The sequence below is a fragment of the Leptonotus elevatus genome, chromosome 1 (genome assembly GCF_054856555.1).
Source record: "Leptonotus elevatus isolate MCC_2025b chromosome 1, RoL_Lele_1.0, whole genome shotgun sequence".
NCBI classification, from domain to species: Eukaryota; Metazoa; Chordata; class Actinopteri; order Syngnathiformes; family Syngnathidae; genus Leptonotus; species Leptonotus elevatus.
This window is the reverse complement of record NC_141239.1, coordinates 3165405-3189774: the sequence shown is the minus strand read 5'-3', so window position 1 is coordinate 3189774 and position 24370 is coordinate 3165405. Positions and strand designations below refer to the sequence as shown.

Genomic DNA, 24370 nt, shown 5'->3' with positions numbered 1-24370 from the left:
AAGTATTATTTATCTTTCTTTTTGTTTGTTTTTGTTTTGCTGATCCGAAAAACGATCCGATCCGTGACTTTTGTGATCCGGTGCACCACTACTTATGACGAAATAACATATATATTGTAGCAACTATGGACATCATTAAGACATTTGGAATTTGGTCTTAAAATGGAATTAAAGTTTTGAATCGAATTTGCCAAAAGCTGTTGGGACCTTTGGCTGAAATTGATGTCAAACTGCCCTCGGGCATGCAACGTCACATGAGCAAACCCGGAAAACTGGTGAGCTGTGATGTTCACTATGCGAGCTCGAGGGCAGGACGTTGCGCAACCAAAGTTGAGAGCAAGTCATTTGAAGCAGAGCAAGACCAAGATTTGACTTTTCGAAGAGGCTCCTAGAATTCAAAAATGTGTTCCTCCAAATACTTCTGGATTGCCTCGCTTGGAGAGGAACATTCCCAAGCAAAAACCAGAATCCAAAACGGTATAAAGTGTTTTTAGACCCACTTCCTCTTGTCTTTAGGAGATGGATTGACACCAGGTATGGTCCGTGACACTTTTTTTTATCATGGAGTTGTCCGTTCTTGGAGCTCCCGCGGGGACAAGTCCTCAGCGCAAGGAGCCTGTCTGTTTGTACCGTTGCCGTGACGTAAAAAATAATAATAATAGTTTTGCGACAGGATATACTGCATGTAACATTAGTTCGCCTTCACTCACTCATGGATCGTGAGGCTAGAGGAGACGTAGTAACAGGACTGAGACGCCCCTCCCCCCCATTATCACCGCCCGAGACCACCTACCCAAGTAGATTTCAAATCTGTGGGAAACACTGCTACTCTTATGTGAGCATGTGCACAAAATTGTTTAAGGTAAGCCGCAATAGTGAAGAAAATTAAGACTTTGGACAAAAGTATCGGCGGTGAAAAAAATTATGATTTTGGACCAAAGTTATTTTAGTTAGCTAAAACTAACTAAAACGAAAAAACTAAAAATTCAAAAAAACTAATTTGTTAACAAAATAAAATAAAAACGAAAATGCTTTTTCTAAAATGAAAACTAACCGAAATTACATTTCATGTTTATAAAACTAACTATAATTATAGCAAAAATGTCCTTCGTTTTAGTCTTTGGTAATCAAAAGTAGCGACGGTGAAGAAAATTAAGACTTTGGACAAAAATATTGGAGGTAAAGAAAATTACGATTTTGGACAAAAATATTAGCGATGAAGAAAATTAAGACTTTTTTTATTTTACTGCCAGAAGCCCATTACTACAACGGCATATTAGGACAACGTATATATTTTTTCCAGAAGGGGGGGTAATATTCAGAGAGAAAAAACTTGCCAATTTGCCACTTTATAAAGTTGCAAAATTACGAGGTTTTTTTTCTGAATATTGCTGCCACCCTCTAAATATATATATATTTATATGTGGCCCTAATACGCTGTCATACATTTACAGATTTTTTTTTTTTTTAAGTTTGACAAGACCTTTTTTTTTTCAAAAAACAAAACAAAAAACTGCCAGACCACTTTCATGCACAAGCTCATCAATGTTTGAAACTGTCATGAAGTCCATGTCGCACTCAACGAGAATCTAAACGCTGACTTCATGAAGGTATTGGCTACTTTTGCAAAATAATTGCCTTTGACGCTGCATGTAATACCTTTTTTATTATTATTTTTAACTTTTAAATTTGTTGGGACTGACAGAGTAGTGAAAGTTTTGTACAAACAAATTTGGACACAAAAATCTGGTAAGGTCACATAGGTGAACAATAACACCTTGGCAGAGGTAGCAGAGAAGAAACACTCAAACTGATGACTTGTGTTTTTATTCAAGTGATAGTGGAAAAGAAGCAAGTAGAAAGTTGAGCTTTCCTGTATTCCACAAACAGTGGAAATAGTTTAATACAAAAAAGGAATAACAGCATGTCCACCTAAATGGCGGTTTTACGAGAGGATGGCGGGAACCCACGCGTCTCCGTCCAGGTGGTCCACGCTCGCCGAGCGCTTCCTGGAGGCTCGCCGAGCGTCCTTGAACGCGTCGTCACTCAGTCTGGAAATAGCCTGAAGACAGAAACTTGTCCTTCAATATATAACCGGATACAACCGATATAGATCCAAATATAACTTGTGAACAGTAGCATGGAATAGAAGAGGTTCTAATTGGCCACATCAACATTAATTTCCAACATTAGCTTTCAGTTTTAGCAGCCAAAGTTAGCTTCCAGCGTTACCTCTAACTCCCATCCTAAAGCCAAGGAAGACCAATGTTATATTCAGAATATTATCTCAAATTGTATCTTTATGAACTGTTAGCGTCTGAAGTTATCTTCCAAATGACCTCCGATGTTAGCGCTAAAAAGGACCGAAGTTAGATTTTGAACATAACTTCGGAAGCTAACATTGGAGCTGATCTTTTAGTCTTAGCATCTAAATTTAGCTTCTATTGTCAGCATATGAAGTTAGCTAAATTAAGCTAGTTTTCAACATTTCTCAAACAAAGTTTGAGCTAATAAAGACCATTATTTTGGGGAGTTAGCTTTCAATGATAGCTTATAACTTAACTTCTGGCAATAGCGCTAAGGAAGATGGGTACATTCCCAATGTTATCTTCAATCTTTGCTTCAATCTTTGCTTCAACATTAGCCTCCAAAGTTGTCTTCCACTTTCGGTTCGGAAGTTAGCTAACTTTCAATGTCAGCATTAAAGACCAATGTTAGCTTAGTTCTAAAGTTAGCAACACAGTTGCATTTAACTCTTTGACTGCCAAGCATTTTCAGAAAAGAGGATATCTGGGTGCCAGCTGATTTAAGCATTTTGACTGATCTTTCAAGGTCCACAGAAAATGTTGTGTTTGGACTATGGAAACACACATACTACCAAATGAAAGAATGACCTCTCATCATTCGTCAGAAAAAAAAAGTTTGTTTCTACCTTATTCCGTTCTTCAGTAATCAACAATAGAAAATAGGTTAGTTTCACCCAAATGCTCTGTTTTGGACCAAAATACGTAGAAATCAAGCTTTTTGTGAAATGATATTATTTCATGCACTCTAGTGAATTTGACACCTTTTTTTTCCATGAATGATGCCACAAACACCTAAACAGTGCTTTACTTCTGTAATACACTACCACCAACAATGAAAATGTGTTTTTGATAGCAAAATACGTTTATTTACATTCAACAGTGTAACAATTTGACAAAACACTTTGGCAAACTATTTACAAATGTGTGCAACTGTGGTACTATTTACAATTATGTGGATGTTTCAACGACAGTTTTTCTTTTTGTGTAACACTCCCCTGCGTGCAAGGAGACGCAACAGGATTTACACAACAGATTAGTTTCACTGCGATTGCCTCTCTACACTTTCTTGCCGGCCGTTTTTTCCGGGGAATAGCAAGTATATACTGCAGTGTGTGTTGCCATCAAGTCTACAATCAGGATCATGCTACGGTTACGTTACGGTGGTGTTACGTCTGGCTTCCTCATGTCCTTCGGTTCCTATACCGGGTGGTCAGAGATGTTCTGATCCATCTTATCCACTCCATTCATGGTGGCATCGTAGTCCAGAACCAGTGTCTTCTCCGTGATCAGACTGTACCCGTTCCACCGATGAAGATGCATTGGACTCGGGGTACTCTCCATCGTCCGATTGTGCAGAAGTGCTCGGTTGTGCTCCGCGTTTTCCGCCGTTAGCAGCGCAAGCCGGTGAGGCTTTACGACGTGATCGAAGCCGCCGTGTCAACGCTTCCAACTTCGGCGTCAACCTCGGAGTCACCATCATCATCATCAATGTGCTCTTTAGCATTGGTCGATGCGTTTCGTCTTTGAAAAAAATGCTCAAGCGTGAGCTGCTTGCAACCGGTCGCCATTTTCGCTTCCTCAGCCATTCTCCCCTCAACACTCTAGCTCCGCCTCACGTCTTCTACTGACTCCTACCCGATCTTGTCCAAAGAGAGTCATCGCTGCCATCTAGTGCCCATAAATAGTCATTATACTAACTCGATCTGCTTGATACTTTCAGCACATCTTGCCAAGGCTTTCCTCCACCCGTTTAAAAAAAACAAAAAACATAGTGAACGTCTTTTAACGTCTTTGGCGGCATTCATTTGGATTTTACTAAGCGTTATTAAACGTTTTTGGCGGTCAAAGAGTTAAGCTTACAGCAAAGGAAATTAGCTTCTGAATTTGAACTCCAGTGTTAGTTCCAAGTTAGCTTGTCAATATGTTATTAATGTCTCATGATCATGTTGACACATTTTGGACATAGATGATAGCAGGTTAAGGCAAGTGCGAAGGATGTACCTCCAGCTTTTGGGCCTTGTGGTGGCTGAGGGCCTCCAGTGGGATGCTGAGGTCGTTGGCCTCGGAAAGCGAGCGCAGGTCAAAGTAATACTTGACGTAAACACTCGAGGGCACGTTGATGTTAAACTGCACAAGCTCCAGGAAGTGACGCTCCAGATCGTTCCTGTCAGAAAAGACGGGCATCACATTATAGGATTTTTTTTTTATAAAGTGAATGTCATGTCACAGCAAAGTCTGAAAAGATTGTGATTGGGGAATGAGTGAATCAGCATCCGTTGCTTAGGGAATCGTTCATATATTCCCTGCTCTCTTACTAGCACAAGATGGTGGCAAAGCAATATTTTGTTTTCCTAATAGCATAATGTGCTATTAATAAATATTACTATCATTTGAATGATGGAAAACAAGAGCAAAGATCTTTTTTGTCACCAGATGGAGGTGAAGTAATATTTCGTTAGCCTGGTAGCTAATATTTTAATTTTATCAGCTCATGTCATACTTGAATGTCGCAAAACTGTAAGAAATATTTTACCACCACATGGCGTTAAGAGTAATATTTTGTTGCACTTTTAGCTAGGGCCGGCTATCGATTCTAATTTCCTCAATCGATTCAATTTTGATTCACAAACGTTCCGTTTTTCTATATTTCCTGATTCGGTCCGCTTCAATTCAATCGATATTTATTAATGATGGCACATTAATTCTTCTTAAAGATCAAGGGCATGATTAAAGAAATCCACAAAAAATTCCAAATTACATTTTGCGGGAGCAGTAACAGGTTAAATAATTCAATAATTGTAAATAAAGATTATTTCATTCATGTAAGAACATACATTTAAATTCATGTGCACAATAAAGTTCAAGAAAACAAGTTACCAAAAAAATTGCTTTAAAATTATATTTTCTTATGAATTTATGGGGGAAAAAGAGATATATTAATCGATTAAAATTTTTTTAATGAACCGATACAGGCTCAAAAAGGAAAATGAATTCGATATCGGTTTGTTTGTTTTTTTTTAAACCCAGCCCTTCTATTAGAGTAGTTGGCTAACAATTTAATATGTATTATTTTGTGTCGTATTTGAATGTTGGAAAACGAGCAAAAACAATTTTGAGCTAGAACATATTTTTTTATGATTTGATAACAGTAGATTTAAAAAAATAATACAATTTAAAAAAAAATCTAATAAAGGGCATTGGCAACTATGCTATTAGGCAAACAATGTTCAAACTACACATGGCTTTAATGGACATAATTGACTGACTGCTGTTTGCATTGTGAGATATTGTACACTCGGGTATACAAGGAACAACCTAGCGGCAGGGGAGTTGATCCCGAACGCGGCCACGATGTTCAAGCTGCTGGCGACGTACGTACATGTCGGCCACGCTCATGTCTTTGAGGATGTGACAGTAGTCCACGTTCCACACGGCCTGGTCGTCCCACACTTTGGACGCCAGCAGGACGGCGCCCAGCACCATTCGTCTCCACGTCGCGGGACTCATGGAGACCTCAGCGTACGTCAGAAGCCTCTCCAGGTACACCTGACACGCAAAATATGCAACTCTTGTAATTAGTGCCTATGTTGTGTTGGGGGGACACATTGTGTTATGGTATAGGGCTTTATGATACAATTTGATATTAAATGTTATTTACATTGTGTTGCGTTACCATGCATTAGTTGTGTCATATGTTACAGTACCTTCAATTATGGTCCAATGTGTGACGATACTTGTTGGTATACATGATATTATGGCGATTCGATTTTTTTTAATCGGAGTTAATCACATGACTTTAATAGATTAATGGGAAATTTTTATATCTCTTCTAAATGAACAATGTACAATAAGTTTTCATACTCTTCATACATCTTTTAGTCGATACAGTACATTCTGGTTTGTTGATATTTAGAAATGTTTTTATTTTTATATTAACTCATTCACTGCCATTGACTGCTATAGACGTCAAAAATTAATTTGAACTATTTTTATTAGTTTATTGTTTTTTCCCATTTTTGTTAACAAGAGTATAAAAACCTAGAATTTTTTATTGTACATTTAGAACAGAAATAAAATTTGTGATTAATTGTGAGTTAACCAGTGAAGTCATGCAATTAATTATGATTTTAAAAAATTATCGCTTGACACCCCTAATTTTTAATCATTTTTTCTTTTTTCTTTTCTTTTTTAAAAAAAAGAAAAGATTATTAAAAACAAAAAATAAAATTACTATTTACAAAAAAAGAAGAAAAGATTATTAAAAGTTAGGGGCGTCAGGCGAATAATTTTTTTCGTAATTAATCGCATGACTTCACTAGTTCACTCACGATTAATCACAAATTTTATATCTGTTCTAAATGTATTTTTTTTTAGGTTTTCATACTCTTGTTAATTAAAGTGGATTTTTTTTTTAAACTAATAGAAATAGTTCAAATGAATTTTTGACGTCTATAGCCGTCAATGGCAGTGAATGAGTTAAGAAGACAATGAACTATGCTAGAACGTTACATGTTATGTTGGTCCTGGAACTTATTACTTGTACTTTTGTTACGGTAAAACAAATTCAAATGTGAACAATGTAAAGGTGCAAAAGTCGCTTTTCCGCCTCACCAGCATGACAATGGCACACTCGGACCTGAGCTGCGCAGCACAGAAGAGCGTACGGACAAAGCGGTAAACCTGCCTCTGTTCTGGGTCCCGACGGTCCATGTCGGCGGGCACCTGCTGCGATCTCTGCGGGGCAAAAGATTAATTGAAGCGGAACGTACAGGGGGGAGGGAATGAGGTGGAAGTCCCACCGAGAGAGGATGAAGCCTTTCATCAAAAATATCCAGAAGTGGTGTTTCGTTGTCGTCCCTGCAAGGAAATGTTTAATCAATCAATCAATCAATCAATCAAAGACGTCTAAAACAACATTGGGCCTCTCACCTGTTTTTTATGTGGTAGTAAATCGCCAATGCGACACTGTGAATTAAAATAATAATAATTTGAACATATTATTCTCCATTCCAACTTTAAAATATTAAACTAGGAAACTCTTAGCCACATTCTTCATATTCCTACATTTTCACCATTCCATAGTTTCCATTACTAAATAAATTCATGCAAATATTTGACAAATGTACCGCCGCCATTGAAGTTCTCATATTCATATATTTTGAATGAATGAATTTGCAGCATTTCAGTGCTGTGGCAGCTCTTCAATATTCACTTACAATTTCGACAAAAATTGCACCTAAAACGTATTACGCTATATATATATATATATTTTTTGTGATGATTTTACCATTTGATGGTGTATTTGAGGTGAGGCCTGCTGACGGTGTTCTCATCAAGAAAGATGGTGGAGCAGGAGCTGTACTTCCACCTGCTGGTCGGACCACGCTAACACACACAACACGGACACAGAGGGCCTGTCATTAGACGGCGTGAAAAAAAGTCATCGACAGCTACCGGAGAGGATAGCGCTAACTCACGTAGCGGATAAAGTGGATCTTCTGTCTTTCTCCCACTACAAAACACACACAAAAAGAGTTAATAGCGCTGCGCCACTTGAGCTTTGAGGACTTGATGAGGACATCGCCTTGCTCAAGGGCCCCAAAGTGTGCCTACCCAAAGTTTGCCTACATTGTACTGCAGGAACTTTATTATTATTTATTTTTTAACGGGAGCCACCTCAAATTTGCTACACTTGCTGAAAATGATCATAGAAATACACAGAAAAAAGTCACATGATGGCTCGGGTTCACCTTTTTAAAATGGGAGGTGGGCACATATCACCATGATCAATTGTGTTAGCTTATATTACTTGCGTTTCCAGTTAGCTTCCAGCATTATCTCTGATATTGCAGCTCAGGAAGAACGTTACATTCCGTACATTAGCTTCAATGTTAGGCTAAAGATTAGCTCAAACGTTTGCTTCCAACGGTTCAACGTAGCTTCTGAACTTAGCTTTCAATGTTAGCACTCAAATTTAACTTGTTAGCGTCCTACATTGCATCGAATGTTAATGCTAAGAAACGCCAACTCTATCTTTCGAGCATTAGATCAAGTTCAATGTTAGCTTCAAGATTAACTAACTAATGTTAGCTTTGAACGTTAGCTTCAGTGTTAGCGGTCATGATGGCTAGGTTTCACCTTTTTAAAATGGGAGGTGGGTACATATTCTCACAGGGCTCCTTTCAGAATTTGCGCTCTAATCAAGAGATCACCATGCTCAATTGTGTTAGCTTATATTGCTTGCGTTTCCAGTTAGCTTCCAGTATTATCTCTGATATTGCAGCTCAGGAAGAACGTTACATTCCGTACATTAGCTTCAATGTTAGGCTCAAGATTAGCTCAAACGTTAGCTTCCAACAGGTTCAAGGTAGCTTCTGAACTTAGCTTTCAATGTTAGCACTTCAATTTAACTTATGTTAGCGTCCTACATTACATCGAATGTTGATGCTAAGAAGCGCCAACTCTATCTTTTGAACATTAGCTCAAGTCCAATGTTAGCTTCAAGATTAAATCTGTTAGCTTCAAACGTTAGCTTCAATGTTAGCGGTCCAAATTAGCTTCCCAGGTTTGCATATAGTGTATTCAGTATTGTGGTATATTACATTGTGTTATATTGTGGAATATTTTGTTGACGTACAAAATGTGTTGCATAATGAAATGTTACCTTGTGGTATGTTACGATACAGTGTGTTGCACAATAAAAAGTTACAGTACATGTTTTGTTACATTACATTGCGGTATATTACGTTAAGCTAGAATACGTTCCTTTGTGGTACGTTACATGTTATATCTTGGTGTTATGTGATGTTATATAATGGCCAGTAGTAAACAGTCAGTTTTTTTTTTTAACTACATCGTCGTGCTACATTGAGTTGTGTGTTACATTTCACATGTTGCGGTGCATTATGTTGCCATATTATTTTGCGTTATTTGACATGTAAAGTATGCATGGAATTTTTTTGAGTAAATGACCTCACCGTCGTTTATGGATTTGCTGAGGAACATCGTGCAGCTTTGAGGATGATCTGCCGGACTCATCATCATGTCCGACTCTGGAGAGACACGATAGCGTTAGAAGATCAAGAATTATATATATATATATATATATATATATATATATACATACTTTTGTTCCTGATGAAAGAAGAGACTCTAATCTTTGGTAGGTTCCATGTTTTTATAGCAATAGAACACAATATTCTGTGGGCCTTGCAAATCAGTCAAAATCCAGTAAAACAGCCAGGAGAGAAGGGGATTGCTTCAGTGAAAATGGCTGGGAGTCAATGAGTTAATAAAGTGGCAAATTTGCGAGAAAAAAAGTTTTTTTCTCAGAATTTCCCTTCTAAAAAAATATATATTTATACGGGACCCTAATACGCTGTCGTATATATGTGTATTGTATTTGCTTTTCAAGTTATATATTATACAAATTTCTTTATTTACTTTTAATGGGAAAAAGCAATCGTTTGCCAGTAAAAATAAATAAATAAAGGTACTTGTAAAACTATTTTATGTTACTTTTATCATTTACAATAAAGCTGGTTATTTAAAAGAGCTGAATGAAGATGAATAAATACATTTCAAAGAAGACCTCTAAATGAGAGCATGAATTATTGTGCAGTCAGCGAGCCAATTCTCAACGTTACGGATTTGCTTGGATGTTCGCGTGCTTCCTCCTCCAGTAAACTCGAAAGAGGAGACGCTGGTGAATAATCCATGAACAAAACTCAACACCCGGCGGGCCTCCTCGGAAGACGATTGTGTTCCCGCTCGGGCTTGTGTCTGTTTTGTTTTGTTTGTTTTTGTCTTCACGGGTCCAAAATATTAACGAGAAGCAGCTGGCCCTGACAAGAAAACACTCACACAGGAAATGTCAAAATGTGAGCCATCACATTGCCTTGTCGAACCCGAGTTTAGGAGCAACTGATCCTGGATCTGCCCATCTTGGAGGCCCAACAGAGGTTCCTCCCATTAACCCCAGATGCATTTCAGATGCTCTAGTAGGCTTTTCCTGACTTTTTTTTCTTGTAATCATGGTCTGCATAGAGCTTTCACAGAGTGTGAGCTCAGTTGTTCTAGTAGGCTTTCCTTGACATTTTCCTTCTTCCTACTCTTTACAAAAAACATTGACTTTCAGTGTTTTCCATGTACTTTTATTTTAAAAGTGCTAAAGTTCAATTTAAGTACATAACAGTTCATCATTATTAAACAAATTTTTTGGGAGTGCACACAACTTTCAGGCTTCTGCTATACTCGACAAATGACTCTGAAGCATTATTTTGAAGTAAACTGTTTGAAGGTGTATAAAGCTGTAAGTTTATTAGACCAAATGTGTATAATCCTTAATCATCCTTTTTAAATAGTCCCCCCCCCCCCACCCCCACACACACACACAGTTGTGTACCAATGTGTATACGCTATCCATTTGCGTGTAGGCTGTAATAATGAATTATACTGTACTTAAAAATATTCCGTCGTTATATAGACAACATGAGCTAGTGTTGCGCTCACCTTACCGTCCATGTTCTCGATGTCACTGATGTGTTGCAGGTTGTTGTTCCTTTTTAGGAGCGTGTCCTCCTGCCGCAGATTCGGTTCCGGTTCGGCGCGGTCCTCTTGCAGGCGAGAGTGGAGTTTCGGGGTGGCGGGGACGCAGCAGGAGGTCGTGCTGCCCATCCTGGACTCCTCCGGGGCACCGGAGCCTCACAGCCCCCTGCACATCCGCCGTTCAAGTAGCAGCGACAGCAAAGAGTGCTGACAGGGAGACGGTCGGCCGCGGCTTCATTTTGATGTGTTAAAATAATTCATTTAAAAACAGCAAAGTCAAGATATGTTTTTTAGAGATGAGGGGGTTTATTATATCAAATCGTGTGCTGAAATCAAATACACTGTCGCGCGGTTCAATTTCCAGATTTTTTTTTGATCACAGTACTTGCTTGCTTCGAAGCCTCAGTGTATTTCCAGTAGCCAATCATATCGCAACGGGGGCGTGTCCTGCCTGATTTCCGCCTCTCGTCGACTTCCGTTCACGACTTTCTTCACTTTACCAAACAAACGCCCTCCGAAAAGACTTCTTTCAGATGAACGAACTGCAGCCTCCACACAGGACGCCCATCACTACTTTGAAGGACGACATTTATTAAATTTCCGTTTTTGGATTAGCTCGTCTCGGGGCGCGTTGATGCTTCTCGGTCTAGTTATCTTAGTTTAGCGTGCTAGCCGCTAGCAAAGAGAAGCACACAACACGTCGTCAAGCAAAAATCAAAAGTGGATTTTTTGGGGATTAACGTGTGAAAATGTGTGCAAGAACGACACCAAAGTACGAGGAGGAATTTTTGGGAGTAAAACAAGAGGACGATCAACATCTTCAATTGCTGGGCGATGTTTGCGAGCAGCCTCGAGTTGTGCTACACACAACAGGTTTGTACGCTTCTTATAATGTCACTTAGCACTATCAATGTAGTCATTACTGTATGGTCATGATGGCCAGAGGAAGTTGTGAGGGGGAAATTCGTTTTCTGCACCTGTAGTTTTCTTTTATTTATGTTTTTGTCAGGTTAAGCCAACCTAGAACATTTGATAAACAACAGACCAGAAGGAAGACAAAATATTTGAATTATTTTTTCTCGCGACTGTCACACAATCACAATAATGCAAACGTGTTTTTCTTCGGGCGCTAAAGGGTTCAACAGTCAAAGTTCACAGTTTAACCGCCATCTTGTCAGGTTTCATTTCCTGTGTTGCAGTTTGCATCTTCTCCACACGACTCTCAGCCCACATAGGTCACAATGTTGAATACATGTTTTTGCAATAAATAAAAGAGTAAATATGAGAATTGATGCACAGTAATCTAAAGTTTTTATTACATCTATGCTTGTGATTGTGTTGACACTGATAGCAGAGAAAATGGGAAGCGACGGGATGACATTGTGATCTGTAGTGAGAGCGGGGAACAGGTGGAGGAGAAGCTAAAGGTGTGGAGGTTTGCCCTGGAAAGGAGGGGAATGAAGTAGGGGTGTTAGAAAAAATCGATTCGGCAATACATCGCGATATCACAGCGCGCAATTCTCGAATCGATTCGATATGCGGCCGGATCGCTTTTTAAACATCATTTTTTTTGTGGGAATATTCAACAAAACGTCTTACTTAGGGTTAGGATTCAGACATTAAGCATGGAAAAATGTTGTATTAATGGAACATTAAATCTTAATATTTTATTTCAGTGCTGTTCAAACATGAAACAGACTGCAACCTGTTTGTTAAATGCAGTGGCTCAGTTATAAAACAGAATTTTCAGATCAATAAATACATTGGGAGGCAGAGATGAAAATGCCGAGGTTCTCTTTGGGAGTGACCAGGATGGATAGAATCGGGAATGAGTACATCAGAGGGGACAGCACATGTTAGAGGATTTGGAGATCAAGTCAGAGAGGCCAGACTGAGATAGTCAGTATATTGGCAGGAGGACATGAAGGTAGTTTGTGTGAGAGCAGAAGATGCAGAGGACAGGGTTAGATGGAGGCAACTGATTGGCTGTGGCGACACCTGACGGGAAAAGCCCAAAGGAAAAGAAGAAGAATTACTTTCCACCAAGTCTCTCTAATATTGTTTCTGCTCTTTTCCATTCATTTGTTGTAGTAACTAAGTATCTTTATCAATTTATTTGTATATATCTTGTATCTCTTCTCTGTTTCTTCTGTTCTATTACGTACACATTTTTTATCTCAAGAATGCTTTTTTTAATTGCAATCTGAAGGGGTTTAGAAAGCTGTGGCTTATTTTCTTTCTTCCTAACACTATATGTCTTTAATGGACAGTTTTTTTTATCATAGCATTCATTTAATATCTTCAAAAAGGAATTATAGGCTTTATCTACATCAGCAACATGAACAGGATCCCGAGTTTGCCTCATTAGGTCGTTTCTTATTAACTCCACTGTTTTGTGATTTCTCCATCTGAATGTTCTGAACATTTTTTTCCAACACATTTTCTGCTTAATTTACAATGAAAGGTTATAATAATAGGCAAATGATCACTTATGTATTGATAAACAAACCCCCCCCCCCCACACACTTGGTTCCATGATGTTCGAATAAATGTTGTCAATTAAGGTTGCAGAAGAACTAGTAATTCTACTTGGTTTAGTGATTCTAGGAAATAAACCAACTCTGTACGGTTAATAAAGTCAGTTGTCCCTCTGGGTTTAGTAGGTCAATGTTGAAATCCCCACATACAATTACAATCTTCTTATTCATTATTGTTCATACTATTCAAACATTAGTTCCTTCAAAATGTCAATTTCACATACAGGAGCTTTACACACACAACTTATAATCATCTTTTTACCATTTACACCTTTCATCTTGCCACGCACTCTTGGAGGTTTAAGGTTAGGAACAAGGAACATTTTTTTCGGAAAAATCGCCACTTTTATGTGGTAAAAGTCATAAGAACCGCGGCGGGCACAACAGCGGCACATTTGGCGCATTCGATTCAGCGCGAGGGCCCCCGAGGAGTCGGGACAGCCATCATTTGGAAAGAACGCGGACAAATGGAGCTGGTTTTAAAGCCGAACGCAAACTGCTCATGTGTGGGAATTCTTTGGATTTTTTTATGATGTTATTATCATTATATTAGTTGAAAAATGATATGAAAACCGCAATATATTAATATTACAATAATTTCTGGGGCAATTTATCGGCAAGCAAAATTTCGCGATAGGCCTACCGGTGAGCTTCAGCCTATGCTTTTTCGGTCTGTATGTTTCTTTTTATGACTGATCTAAAATAATTTATATTCATTCACTCAATAAACAGACATTAAAGGGAGACAAGAAATATATGTTCTTTTCACTCGCGAGGAAAAACGGACACACAGCAAACCTGTCAGTGTTGGATTTCCAGTGTTTCGGTACATGCAAAGGCGTGTTTGTTCTGTAGATTGCAATAAAGTTAGAAAAAAAAGTGTTCGTCTTCTTGGCTGATTCTTCTTCTACGCGTTCCGTTAACGCCCTGTGACTGCGCTACAGCGCCACTCCAGACTTGGCATATACATTACAGCCGTTAAAGTTAGGGTTTAACGACTGTAATGTATATGCCAAGTCTGGAGTGGCGCTGTGGCGCAGTCACAGGGAGTTAACGGAAAGCGTAGAAGACACACGCAAGTCTTGAAATGCTTTTGTGTGTACGAGATTTGTTTGAGGAACCAAGCCGGCTTTGCTTCCGTCGGGACGGGGCTTACGTGTAACCTAATCAACACTACTTTGAGTGTTATATTGACCACACCCTCATTTCCTGTGATGGACAAACTTTCCAAATTGCCAGCTTGCTATCATCATTGCAATAGCGATACATCCTGTTCTTGTTGTTGTCAGCAGCGTGGCTCAGTGGTAGAATTGTCGTCTCCCGACCCTGAGAGCGTGGGTTCGATCCCAGGCCAGTGCAACTATGTCAAAGTATCCTTGAGCGACATTATACTGAACACCCAAGTTGCTCCTGATGCCATGTCATCAGTAGTCAAAAGCGCTTTGAGGGCCTTGTAAGGAGGAAAAACATTATTTAAATGAAGTACCTTTTACCAGAGTGAAGTGTTAGTTTGATTTAATTTTTTTTAACACCGACACTAGTGTAAAGTACTTTCAACACTACTCAGTGTTTACTAGGGGTGTTAGAAAAAATCGATTCGGCAATATATCGCGATATTACAGCACGCAATTCTCGAATCGATTCAATATGCGGCCGAATCGATTTTTAAACATCAATTTTTGATGGAAATATTCAACAAAACGTCTTACTTAGGGTTAGGATTCAGACATTAAGCATGGAAGAATGTTCTATTAATGGAACATTAAGCCTAAATATTTGATTTCAGTGCTGTTCAAACATGAAACAGACTGCAACCTGTTTGTTAAATGCAGTGGCTAAGTTATAAGCCTGAAGTTTCAGATCAATAAATACATTTTCATACCAATCTTACAGTGTACATGTACAAGTTTACTGATTAGTATTTTCTAAATTTGATTTGAAAAAAATTACAATAATTAATTCATAGATTCGCATTGGGACTTATCGGTATCGAATCATGACCTATGAATCGTGATACGAATCGAATCGCCAGGTACTAGGCAATTCTCACCCCTAGTGTTTACCAGTATAGATTTCTAACACTATACAGTGTTGGAGCAACACTGGTTAAGTGTAAAAAAGTTACACTTTGAAAAGTGTCAGATTTACACTCATGGGTGTGGACACATAAACACTTTTCTAGTGTTGGATTTGACACTACTCCGTATGAATCTAACACAAGTGATTTAGCTGTGCAGAGATGTGTACAGATCACAACCTCCTAACATAACAATGTAACATTCTCGCAAGAGAATGTTACAACCATAAAGACAAAATGTGAAGTACGGTTGGCCAACCATGTTTTTGAGTAATACCAATGGCTAAACCATTTTAAGCATATTTTCGTTTTTTTAACGCAACACTTCCAGGTTCTTGGTTTAAGCCATAGCAACGCCCTTGTTGCATTGCTTCTCTGTAAGATGACACGGCGATGTGTGGAGATGTATTGTTCCCAAGCTAAAGAAATGTTGTATGAGTGGCCAAAAGACAACGGGGCACGTAAATGGACCACTTTCGTTCACACGAACCAAATGAATTTCACGCCATCGTCGGGAAGTGTTCTCTGTTACAAACACTTCGAAGATGCCTACTTCCTCAAACGGTTTGCTTATGATAAAGGATTTGCAAAAAAAAGTACGTGTGATTACAAAAGCGTGTTGTCTTGGAATTTCTGTAACTGTTATGGAATGAACAGTAGAAGCTAGCGGCGTTAGCGGAAAGCTAACGTCTCGAGGCTAACCCCGATCGATGCTAGTCATATCAGCGATGAGTAATAATGGCAGTGAGACAAATTGTTCTGGAAGTCAATTTCAATAAGAATCACTTCCGGGGTTGTCGGCCGCCAGGCTCTAACTTTGGAGAAACGATAATTTTGTCAAATACACAAAATATAAATTCTTTTTTCATGCTTTATTTGTTGGACAATGCTTAATTACTTGCATCCTATTTGGCATTTTATGAAATTACTTCACATTTGGTCTTTAAGATAGCCGCGTACACGTCATTTATTTTTTTTAATTTTTTTTTATTTAACCATATTCAAAAGAACAAGTATACAAAGAATGTTGTATACAATTGAACAAACACATGCCAGGGGGTATATACATAGGTCACATGCATTCAAAGAGTTTATAAGTTGTACAAATACGGATCGTTTTTAAAGCTTTTTTGTAAAGTGAGCTACTCATCAATTTTATATAAGGAATACTATCATTATGAAAGCGTTTAAAGTTTGGTTTTTGGTTGCTGTATTTGCATTTGTGTAGATAGAATTTAGCTAAGACGATCAACAAGTTTATAATAAAATATAGACCCGTTGTTTGCTTTCCATAATAAAATAAAACATTCTCCCATTTTAAACTAAAGTCCTTGTGTAACTATGAAGTAATAAATCCACAAAAGTCCTTCCAAAAAGTTAGAGAATGTAAGCAGATCCAAAAGGAGGTGCTGGACGGTTTCAGGATGACTTTCCGCAGAAAGAACAGTTCACATCAGTGTCCCTTTTGAATTTGGTCATGTTCTGTGCGAGTTCGGGTCACTGCAGCCACAATCAGTCGCGAAACTTGGACAGAAAACAGGAAATGTGCAGTCGCGAGCTTCAACAGAAAACGGAAGGCTTAAAAGGATGTCCGCAATGTTTCCTGCGTAACGACTTGTCGGGTTCAAATGACAAATATAACTTACAAACAATGAGGAGCGAAGACGTTTACTCGCAAGGAGAATCGGAGAGGCTGTGTACAAATCTCGTCTAGTCTTAAACAGCCCTCCTATAAACCTCTCTTTTTTATTCAAACTTGAGGTTCCGAGGTTCGATGAGGTGATGCCTCTAAAAAGGGGGTGGAGTCATCAAGCAAGCAGGCATCGCCTTTGTGCTTGTTTACATTTCTTGCTTACTCGTAGAAATGTTTTTGCATATTCGTGGGATTTAGCAAACACATATATCTTTAATTCAGCAAATCATCAACAACAACACGTTCACAGCAATCATTAAATGTATAATAAAACATAATCAATCAGTGAAATCATAATAAAATCATCTGTTCCAAATATTATTCCTACATTCCCCCCCCCCCTTTTTATGATTTTTATTCTACATTTGTCTCAAGAAACATCATCAAAAGGAATTCCCGTAAGGCTTTTTTTTATCCAGTCAATTCATTTACTGGTTGACCAATGAAGTTCTCAATAAAACGCGAGGGGGTCCGGAAGTAGGATTTAGAATTGGCCCATTTTCTCCCTTCAAAGATTTGAACAATGAGGTCATCATCCTCCAGCTCCGAATTGAGTCGGGATATTTCGAAAGGCAAAAACGAAATCCTCGTACCTAATGAATCTGAGGGGGTTTGGGAAATGCGCAGCAGCAGCAGCGTGACAATCATTTGCAGAAAATGAGTCGTTACACAGGCAACAATGCAGACGTTCTTTAACGCTTCCACTTTCTCAGCCATAAAAAGGTTCCGGGCACTCGTCTTGGGATGAAGGCACAGTTTCCTGTCCTGTGACTGCAGACGACTCCAACTCACACAGTTCAAACAGAGGTCACAATCTTGAATAAATGCTTCGTAATCAATGAAAGGCTAAATATGGGATAACTAATATACATTTATTCGAACAGTAACGGTCTCTTTTCTTTTCTTTTTTTTTTCTCCACGCTTTTCCATCAATTCAAAATCTGATGCCGTTGCATCAAAGATGGACTATAGATGTAATGTAATGTATATTGACGGATAATATATTTTAATTTTTCATAAAGATTGTTGAATCGAGAGGAGGGAACGAAGTGCTCTTCAATAGTCAGCAAAAGTCGTAATGTAAAGAAGAAGATGGAGGCTGTCAACAGCAGCAGCGTCTTCTTCTTCTGACTGAATTTGAATGGAGGAACTTGGATTAGGTCAATTGTCTTTGACCGGAAAAATTTCCCTCCGACGCCAAGCGGGTTGTCGAGGGAATATTTGTTGCAATTGTAGGCTATATTGTTGTATGATGGTTGTATTTATGACTTTTAAATTGCGTTCTAATTTGGTTCTGAAATTCGCAGTAAACGTATGTGACTTGGCCGAAAGCACCAAATTGTACATTTGTGGTTCTGTGTTCAATTTCTGTGGTGCTGAGCCACAGCAAGTTCATTTTTCTGCGTGGTTTGAACAAGAGAAGACAAAGAAATGATATTCTCCACTAAATGTTCAAATAAAATGGATTTCAATGCTGGCAAATTAATTCCAATGACTGTAAATTTGTCTTTTGAATAATTGTACATGTTGCTACTTTTATTAACAAATACATTTGTTGTTGTTTTTCCAGATTTAAATGAGTGTCTGGACTGCATTTTTTTTAAAATGAGGTTACATTAGTGTACTGTAAAATTTGGTAATTTACCATTAAAACCACATTCCATCTTTACGTTAACTCTTTACCGACCGATGAATCAGCTGCCGATTTATAATCGGCCGATTTTTGGCCTTCAAACATCGGCCAAAATCAATCGGCCAATTGAAAAACGTTATCGGAGAAAACCGAAGTTTCTGACGCCGTGAAAGCACCCTGAATGCACCGTTTTTCTTGCGTAGCATTAGCAGCTAGCAAGTGTGTACAATCTTGTTGGCTTCTGCAATGGAATTTGATTACATGTTGTTTTACGTCAGCGTCTTAACGAGGCACAGCAGATTCTGTTATGTAGCAACGAGTAGGTATAGCATTAGCATAGCTAGCATAGCATAGCTCACCTTGCTCTCGGGAGCCTTCAGCCTGCTTTATAGTTCTGTTTGCTCTTGCTATTATGGACGCTAGCTTCCCCTGGTGGTCGGAGCTACACAAAAGTCTCCGTATACGCATTTGCGAATCCACACATGCGTTTGTGACTCCTGTGACAAAAGTCACATGCAAACATACAGCCAATCAAGAGGCCCGGTGTTTACAAGTCAGGTATATATACACACACAACTATGTGTTTACGCATACAAATCAGTGTACACGTTTGCAGATTTATGTCACACATTTGTGACTTCAGTCTCACATTTGTAGATTCTCGTTATACATTTGTGGATTCCTGTTAGTGTTGTTCCGATACCGTTTTTTGGCCCCCGATTCCGATACCCAGCTTTGCAGTATCGGCCGATACCGATACCTATGTTTTTTTTGTTGTTTTTTTTCCCCCCAACATGAAAAAGCTGTCCTGCCATTGGTTCAGAGCATTCAAGAGCCAATTGGATATGTTAGCTCGGCATGCAGTGAACATGTCACACATCAGTGAATGTCGTTGTTGGAAATCATTTCTTTGATTTCTGCGTGTTCAAATAAAATTCAAAGTTGAAGTCTCGTGGAGAAGTTTTGCTAGCTTTATTTCAGAGTCTGAAAGGAATCTCTCGAACCCGGCTCAAATAGCCCTGGTCCAAGAAGTGTAATGTTCTCAAAATACACTCACTCATTTATACATAAAACAGTTCCCTCCCCCTTCATTGACAAAGAGGTACCTTTTGCCCCTCCAGGCATAGCCCCCCCCATGTGGCACATCCTGTCAAGACAAGAGTCTTCAAGTCTACACACCCCCTCTCCTTATCTCTACCTCAGTTCCTCTGTCTTATCCACCTCAAGGATGTGGGCAAACACTTGGCCCCCACCGCCTCCTGGCACCGGGGTTTTTTATGGACCGACCTTTTGGTCAGACACCTCTCATTTAGATTAAATCAGACACCCCACCTCCCCAGGGAAGAGAACAAAGACTATCGATTAACTAACATATGGGGAACACTTTGAAAAATATAAATTGAAACAGAAAAACAATGTTAATAATCCAACATCGTGCATGAGCAAGACTCAAGATGCTGCATCCAAAGTCCTATATTAGTGTCAGAATTAATGGTATCGGTATGTTACTTGTTAGTACTCACCGATACCACTGTTTTAATGCAGTATCGGGGCCTCTGCCGATACCGGTATCGGAACAACATTAATTACGAGTTACACATATACAAGACCTACTGCACTTCTTCACATAATCATGACGACATGCCGCTAGCAGAGAATGTAGCATGACAGCAAAGCAATCAAGCCTGACCGAGGGTTTTAGGACAAATTCCTCTCAACGTTGCTAAAGGCTAACAAAAAACATATTCAGTACAGGCCAAAAGTTTGGACACAACTTCTCATTCAATACGTTGCTTTATTTTCATGACTGTGCACATTGTCGATTCTCACTGAATGCACCATGACGACTAATGAACACATGTGAAGTTATGTTCTTAACAAAAAAAAAAAAAGCCGAAAATCATAAAATAAATACAAAGCCGCCTTTTCACTGACTACTTTCTTGCACATTCTTGGCATTCTCTCGATGAGCTTCAAAAAGGTAGCCACCAGAAAGGGTTTTCCAACAGTATTTAAGGTAAGAATGGCAAGAGTATGCAAAAAAAAAAAAAAAAGTAACCAGAGCAAGGGACGGCTATTTTGAAGAATCTAAATTATAAAACATGTTTTCAGTTATTTTACCTTTTTTTTTTTTTTGTCAAGTACATAGTTTTGATCTCTGTTTTGGGAAGTAACCAGTCATGAAAATCAAGCAAATGCATTGAATAAGAAAGTGTGTCCAAACCTTTGGCCTGTACTTTATATCACTGCAGCACATTTGTGCTACATATGTGACGATTTACAGCTCAGGTGAAAAAGATTACAACCAACTGTGAAAACACCAAAAGAAAGAAAATGCACATATTTAGTACGTGCTTAGTACTGTCACTATCGAATATTTTTTGAATCAATTAATCTATCGATTTTTCAATCGACTTATCAGATTTATTTAAATTTTGCATTAAAGTGTATTACACAAGCATTTGCCCCCTTTTTGTATAGGGATTTAAAAAAAAAAAAGGGGGGGGGTGATGTACCGGTTCGGTCATTGTTTTCCAGAGTAAAAACTGATATTTGTAAATGTCTTATTTCGATTAAACACAGAAGATAATCAGTCTTGTTTCATGAAGGGCTGCAGAAATCAGTCAACAACAATTGTTGACAGTTTTAAATTACAAAATGGCTCCCAAACGATTACAGCGTTCCCCTCGTTTTCCGGTGGGGTTAAGTTCCCAAAAATACTCTCAATAAATCAAATCCGTGAAGTAGTTAGCGTTATGTTTTAAAGCTCTAAAACCCCTCGTCACACAGTTTATACACTTTTCTCACATTTCTCTCTTGTTTAAGCATTTTCAATGTTCAAACCTTCATAAATTTTACAAAATTGGTACATAACTGTAAAAAAAAAAGTAAAAAAAAAGCATGCAAAATGTAGCCGACTGTCAGCCATTGTTGCGGCACCCTCATTTGCATGTCAGGGGGTGTCCATTTTAGATCTAATCACTAATCATGTGCGTGGTTGAGTCGCCAAGCGTTTTTTCCCCCCCCGCAATGGTCCGTTTCAAGTCGGTTTCTGACGCATCGCACCGTGTGCAGTGGGCCCAATTCAAGGTGCCACTCGAGAAACAATAATACGCAACATCAAGTCGCGCTTGAGATTTGATTTAACTGAACCAAGTTTATTTAGTCTTAGTCTAAAAGGGCTTCACGTGCTCTCAGTTGACAAACATTAATAACATCCCCTAATCAAACCAAAAGAGGGCAAGGAAAAAAAACAAAAAAACATGCGTTTGTCTTCTTGTGCCCTACAGACGTTGGTGAAAAATATCTTCGTCCTGAGACGCAGGAGGTGAAATCTCCTCATGTAAAAAAGGAGGATGAGGAAGAACATCCTTACATTAAAGAGGAAGAAAAGCCCCTTCGTGTCAAAGAGGAGGAGGTTGAGGATGATGTCACCAAGTCACCAATGACCTTTGCCCCTTTAAAGAGTGAAGATGAAGTCAAGGGTGAGAGTGAGGAGGCCAGAGGGGCGGAGCCTCCAAGCAGCAGCTCAACTCCTCAACACATGACGACAGAAGGTGATGCAGACCAATGGGCGCCATCACCAGCACAAAGTGATGACATATGGTCACGGTCTGTGGACACTGATGACGGTGATGATGAATACGGTCATAGGGCGTGTCATGCTGACAACCACCGATGGGAATGTTCTCTGTGTGGCAGCACATTCAGTTCAAAGGGAAGTTTGGAAGTTCACTTGAGAAAACACACTGGGGAAAAAACTTTTTCTTGCTCAGACTGTGGCAAAAGCTTCTCGAGCAAGGGAAGTTTAACACGACATACAAGTACACACACTGGAGAGAAACCTTTTGCCTGTACAGACTGTGGCAGAAGCTTCTCTCAGAACGCACATTTAACAAGTCACACAAGAACACACACTGGAGAGAAACCTTTTTCTTGCTCAGACTGTGGCAAAAGCTTCAAGGCCAAGTCCTATTTAACGATACACAAAAGAACACACACTGGAGAGAAACCTTTTTCCTGCTCAGACTGTGGCAAAAACTTCTCGAATAAGTCAGATTTAACAAAACACACAAAATCACACGCTGGGAAGCAACCATTCAGTTGCAGTGTTTGTGCTAAAAGATTCTCCTGTAAAAAGCTTATTGAGAGACACGAGTGTGCTGATGAGAATAGCAGCGATCTTTGAAGCTTAAAAATGAAGGGAGTGAGTCTGGTATGCTGTAAAAGTGTAAATGATTTTGCTTAAAATACAGTGGGGAAAATGTATATTATATAAGTGAATATATATGTATATCTATTTTTTGATATATGGATAATGATAGTGAATATTCACTAAAACCGCTAAGCCATTTTGTAGATGGGTAGAATCTGTGAATGATTTTAAAAGATACTTCTTTGGTCCCACTGCTCACCTTTTTTACCCCTGACCCGTTTCCAATGCCTGATATGTCATTTCAAAACTTAGTATTTATTCAACCACTAAAGCTCAACCACTCAAAAGTGTCGTCACCGCGTCATGCTCATTCATCCCTGCACTTTATAAATAAAATTAACCATAAAATAGAAAGTGGATTTCTTATCAATGATATAAGTGATCATCTTCCGGTCTTAGCAATTTTTGAAGAATATTTTGATTTAAAAAATAAGATCAACAATAATTTACACATCAGAAACAAGACTAAGAACACAACGGCTGCCTTTAAGCTGGATTTAGAAAAACATAATTGGTCTGACGTCTATTCAAACGATGATCCCAATATCGCATACAATGCATTTCAGTCTACCATTATCTCTTTATACAATAAACATTGTCCATTAATAAAAGTCACAAGAAAATATAAAGGTCTAAATAAGCCATGGATGACGAAGGGGATCGAGAATGCATGTAAAAAGAAAAACATTTTATACAAAAGATTTATTACATTGAAAACTATGGAAGCTGAAATAAAGTACGAGACCTACAAAAAATTACCTATTGAATATTATACGAACAAGTAAGAAAGATCATTACCATGCATTAGAGCAGAATAAAAGCAACACACAAGAAATATGGAAAATACTAAATCATGTAAATAAAAAAATTATCCAGAATATTTCATAAAAGATAAAAATATTGTGTTTGAAAAAATTTCAGACATAGCTAATAATCTAAATGAGAATTTTGTTAATGTTGGCAGTAATTTGGCAGAAGAAATCCCTGAGCCACAAAACAAATGTCAAATAGATAAATAAGCACATTAAAAATAATTCATCCACTATGTGGCTTAATGCTGTTAATGATACAGAAGTATTAAATTAGTAGAAAGTATTATAAAATATGTTGTGCAACCTTTTTCATATATATGTAATTTGTCGTTTAAAGCGGTATATTTCAATCAAAAATGAAAATAGCAAAAGTTATTCCTATTCATAAAAATAGAGAAAGACACATATTCACTAATTGTAGAGCAATATCACTGCTGCCACAGTTCTCAAAAATTCTCGAAAAATTATTTTCATATCGACTGGGCGATTTTATTGAGAAACATAAGCTTTTAAGTGAAAATCAAAATGGGTTTAGAGAAAAACGGACCA

The 24370-nt window shown here is 38.4% G+C and overlaps 2 protein-coding genes across 3 annotated transcripts; one reads left to right on the top strand and one right to left on the bottom strand.

Annotated features, from left to right (window-relative positions):
* Positions 1–1829: 1829 nt before the first annotated feature.
* Positions 1830–11320, bottom strand: LOC147180367 (cyclin-Y-like). Of its 2 annotated transcripts, none has more exons than XM_086071144.1 (10): positions 10823–11320; positions 9284–9358; positions 7784–7818; positions 7594–7691; positions 7236–7271; positions 7106–7163; positions 6918–7040; positions 5686–5852; positions 4308–4470; positions 1830–2062 (listed from the first exon to the last, which is right to left on the bottom strand). In XM_086071144.1, exons 1-10 carry the CDS (start codon positions 10980–10982, stop codon positions 1946–1948), a joined length of 1032 nt encoding a protein of 343 aa, XP_085927270.1. In that variant the 5' UTR covers positions 10983–11320; the 3' UTR covers positions 1830–1945. The 2 variants fall into 2 exon arrangements, with proteins under 2 accessions (XP_085927270.1, XP_085927279.1); XM_086071153.1 differs by having other exon boundaries at positions 10818–10911.
* On the top strand, positions 11296–23314 carry LOC147180366 (uncharacterized). Its single transcript, XM_086071166.1, has 2 exons — positions 11296–11726; positions 22084–23314. The coding sequence occupies exons 1-2, from the start codon at positions 11603–11605 to the stop codon at positions 22980–22982; spliced, it is 1023 nt and encodes a 340-aa protein (XP_085927292.1). The 5' UTR covers positions 11296–11602; the 3' UTR covers positions 22983–23314.
* Positions 23315–24370: the final 1056 nt, after the last annotated feature.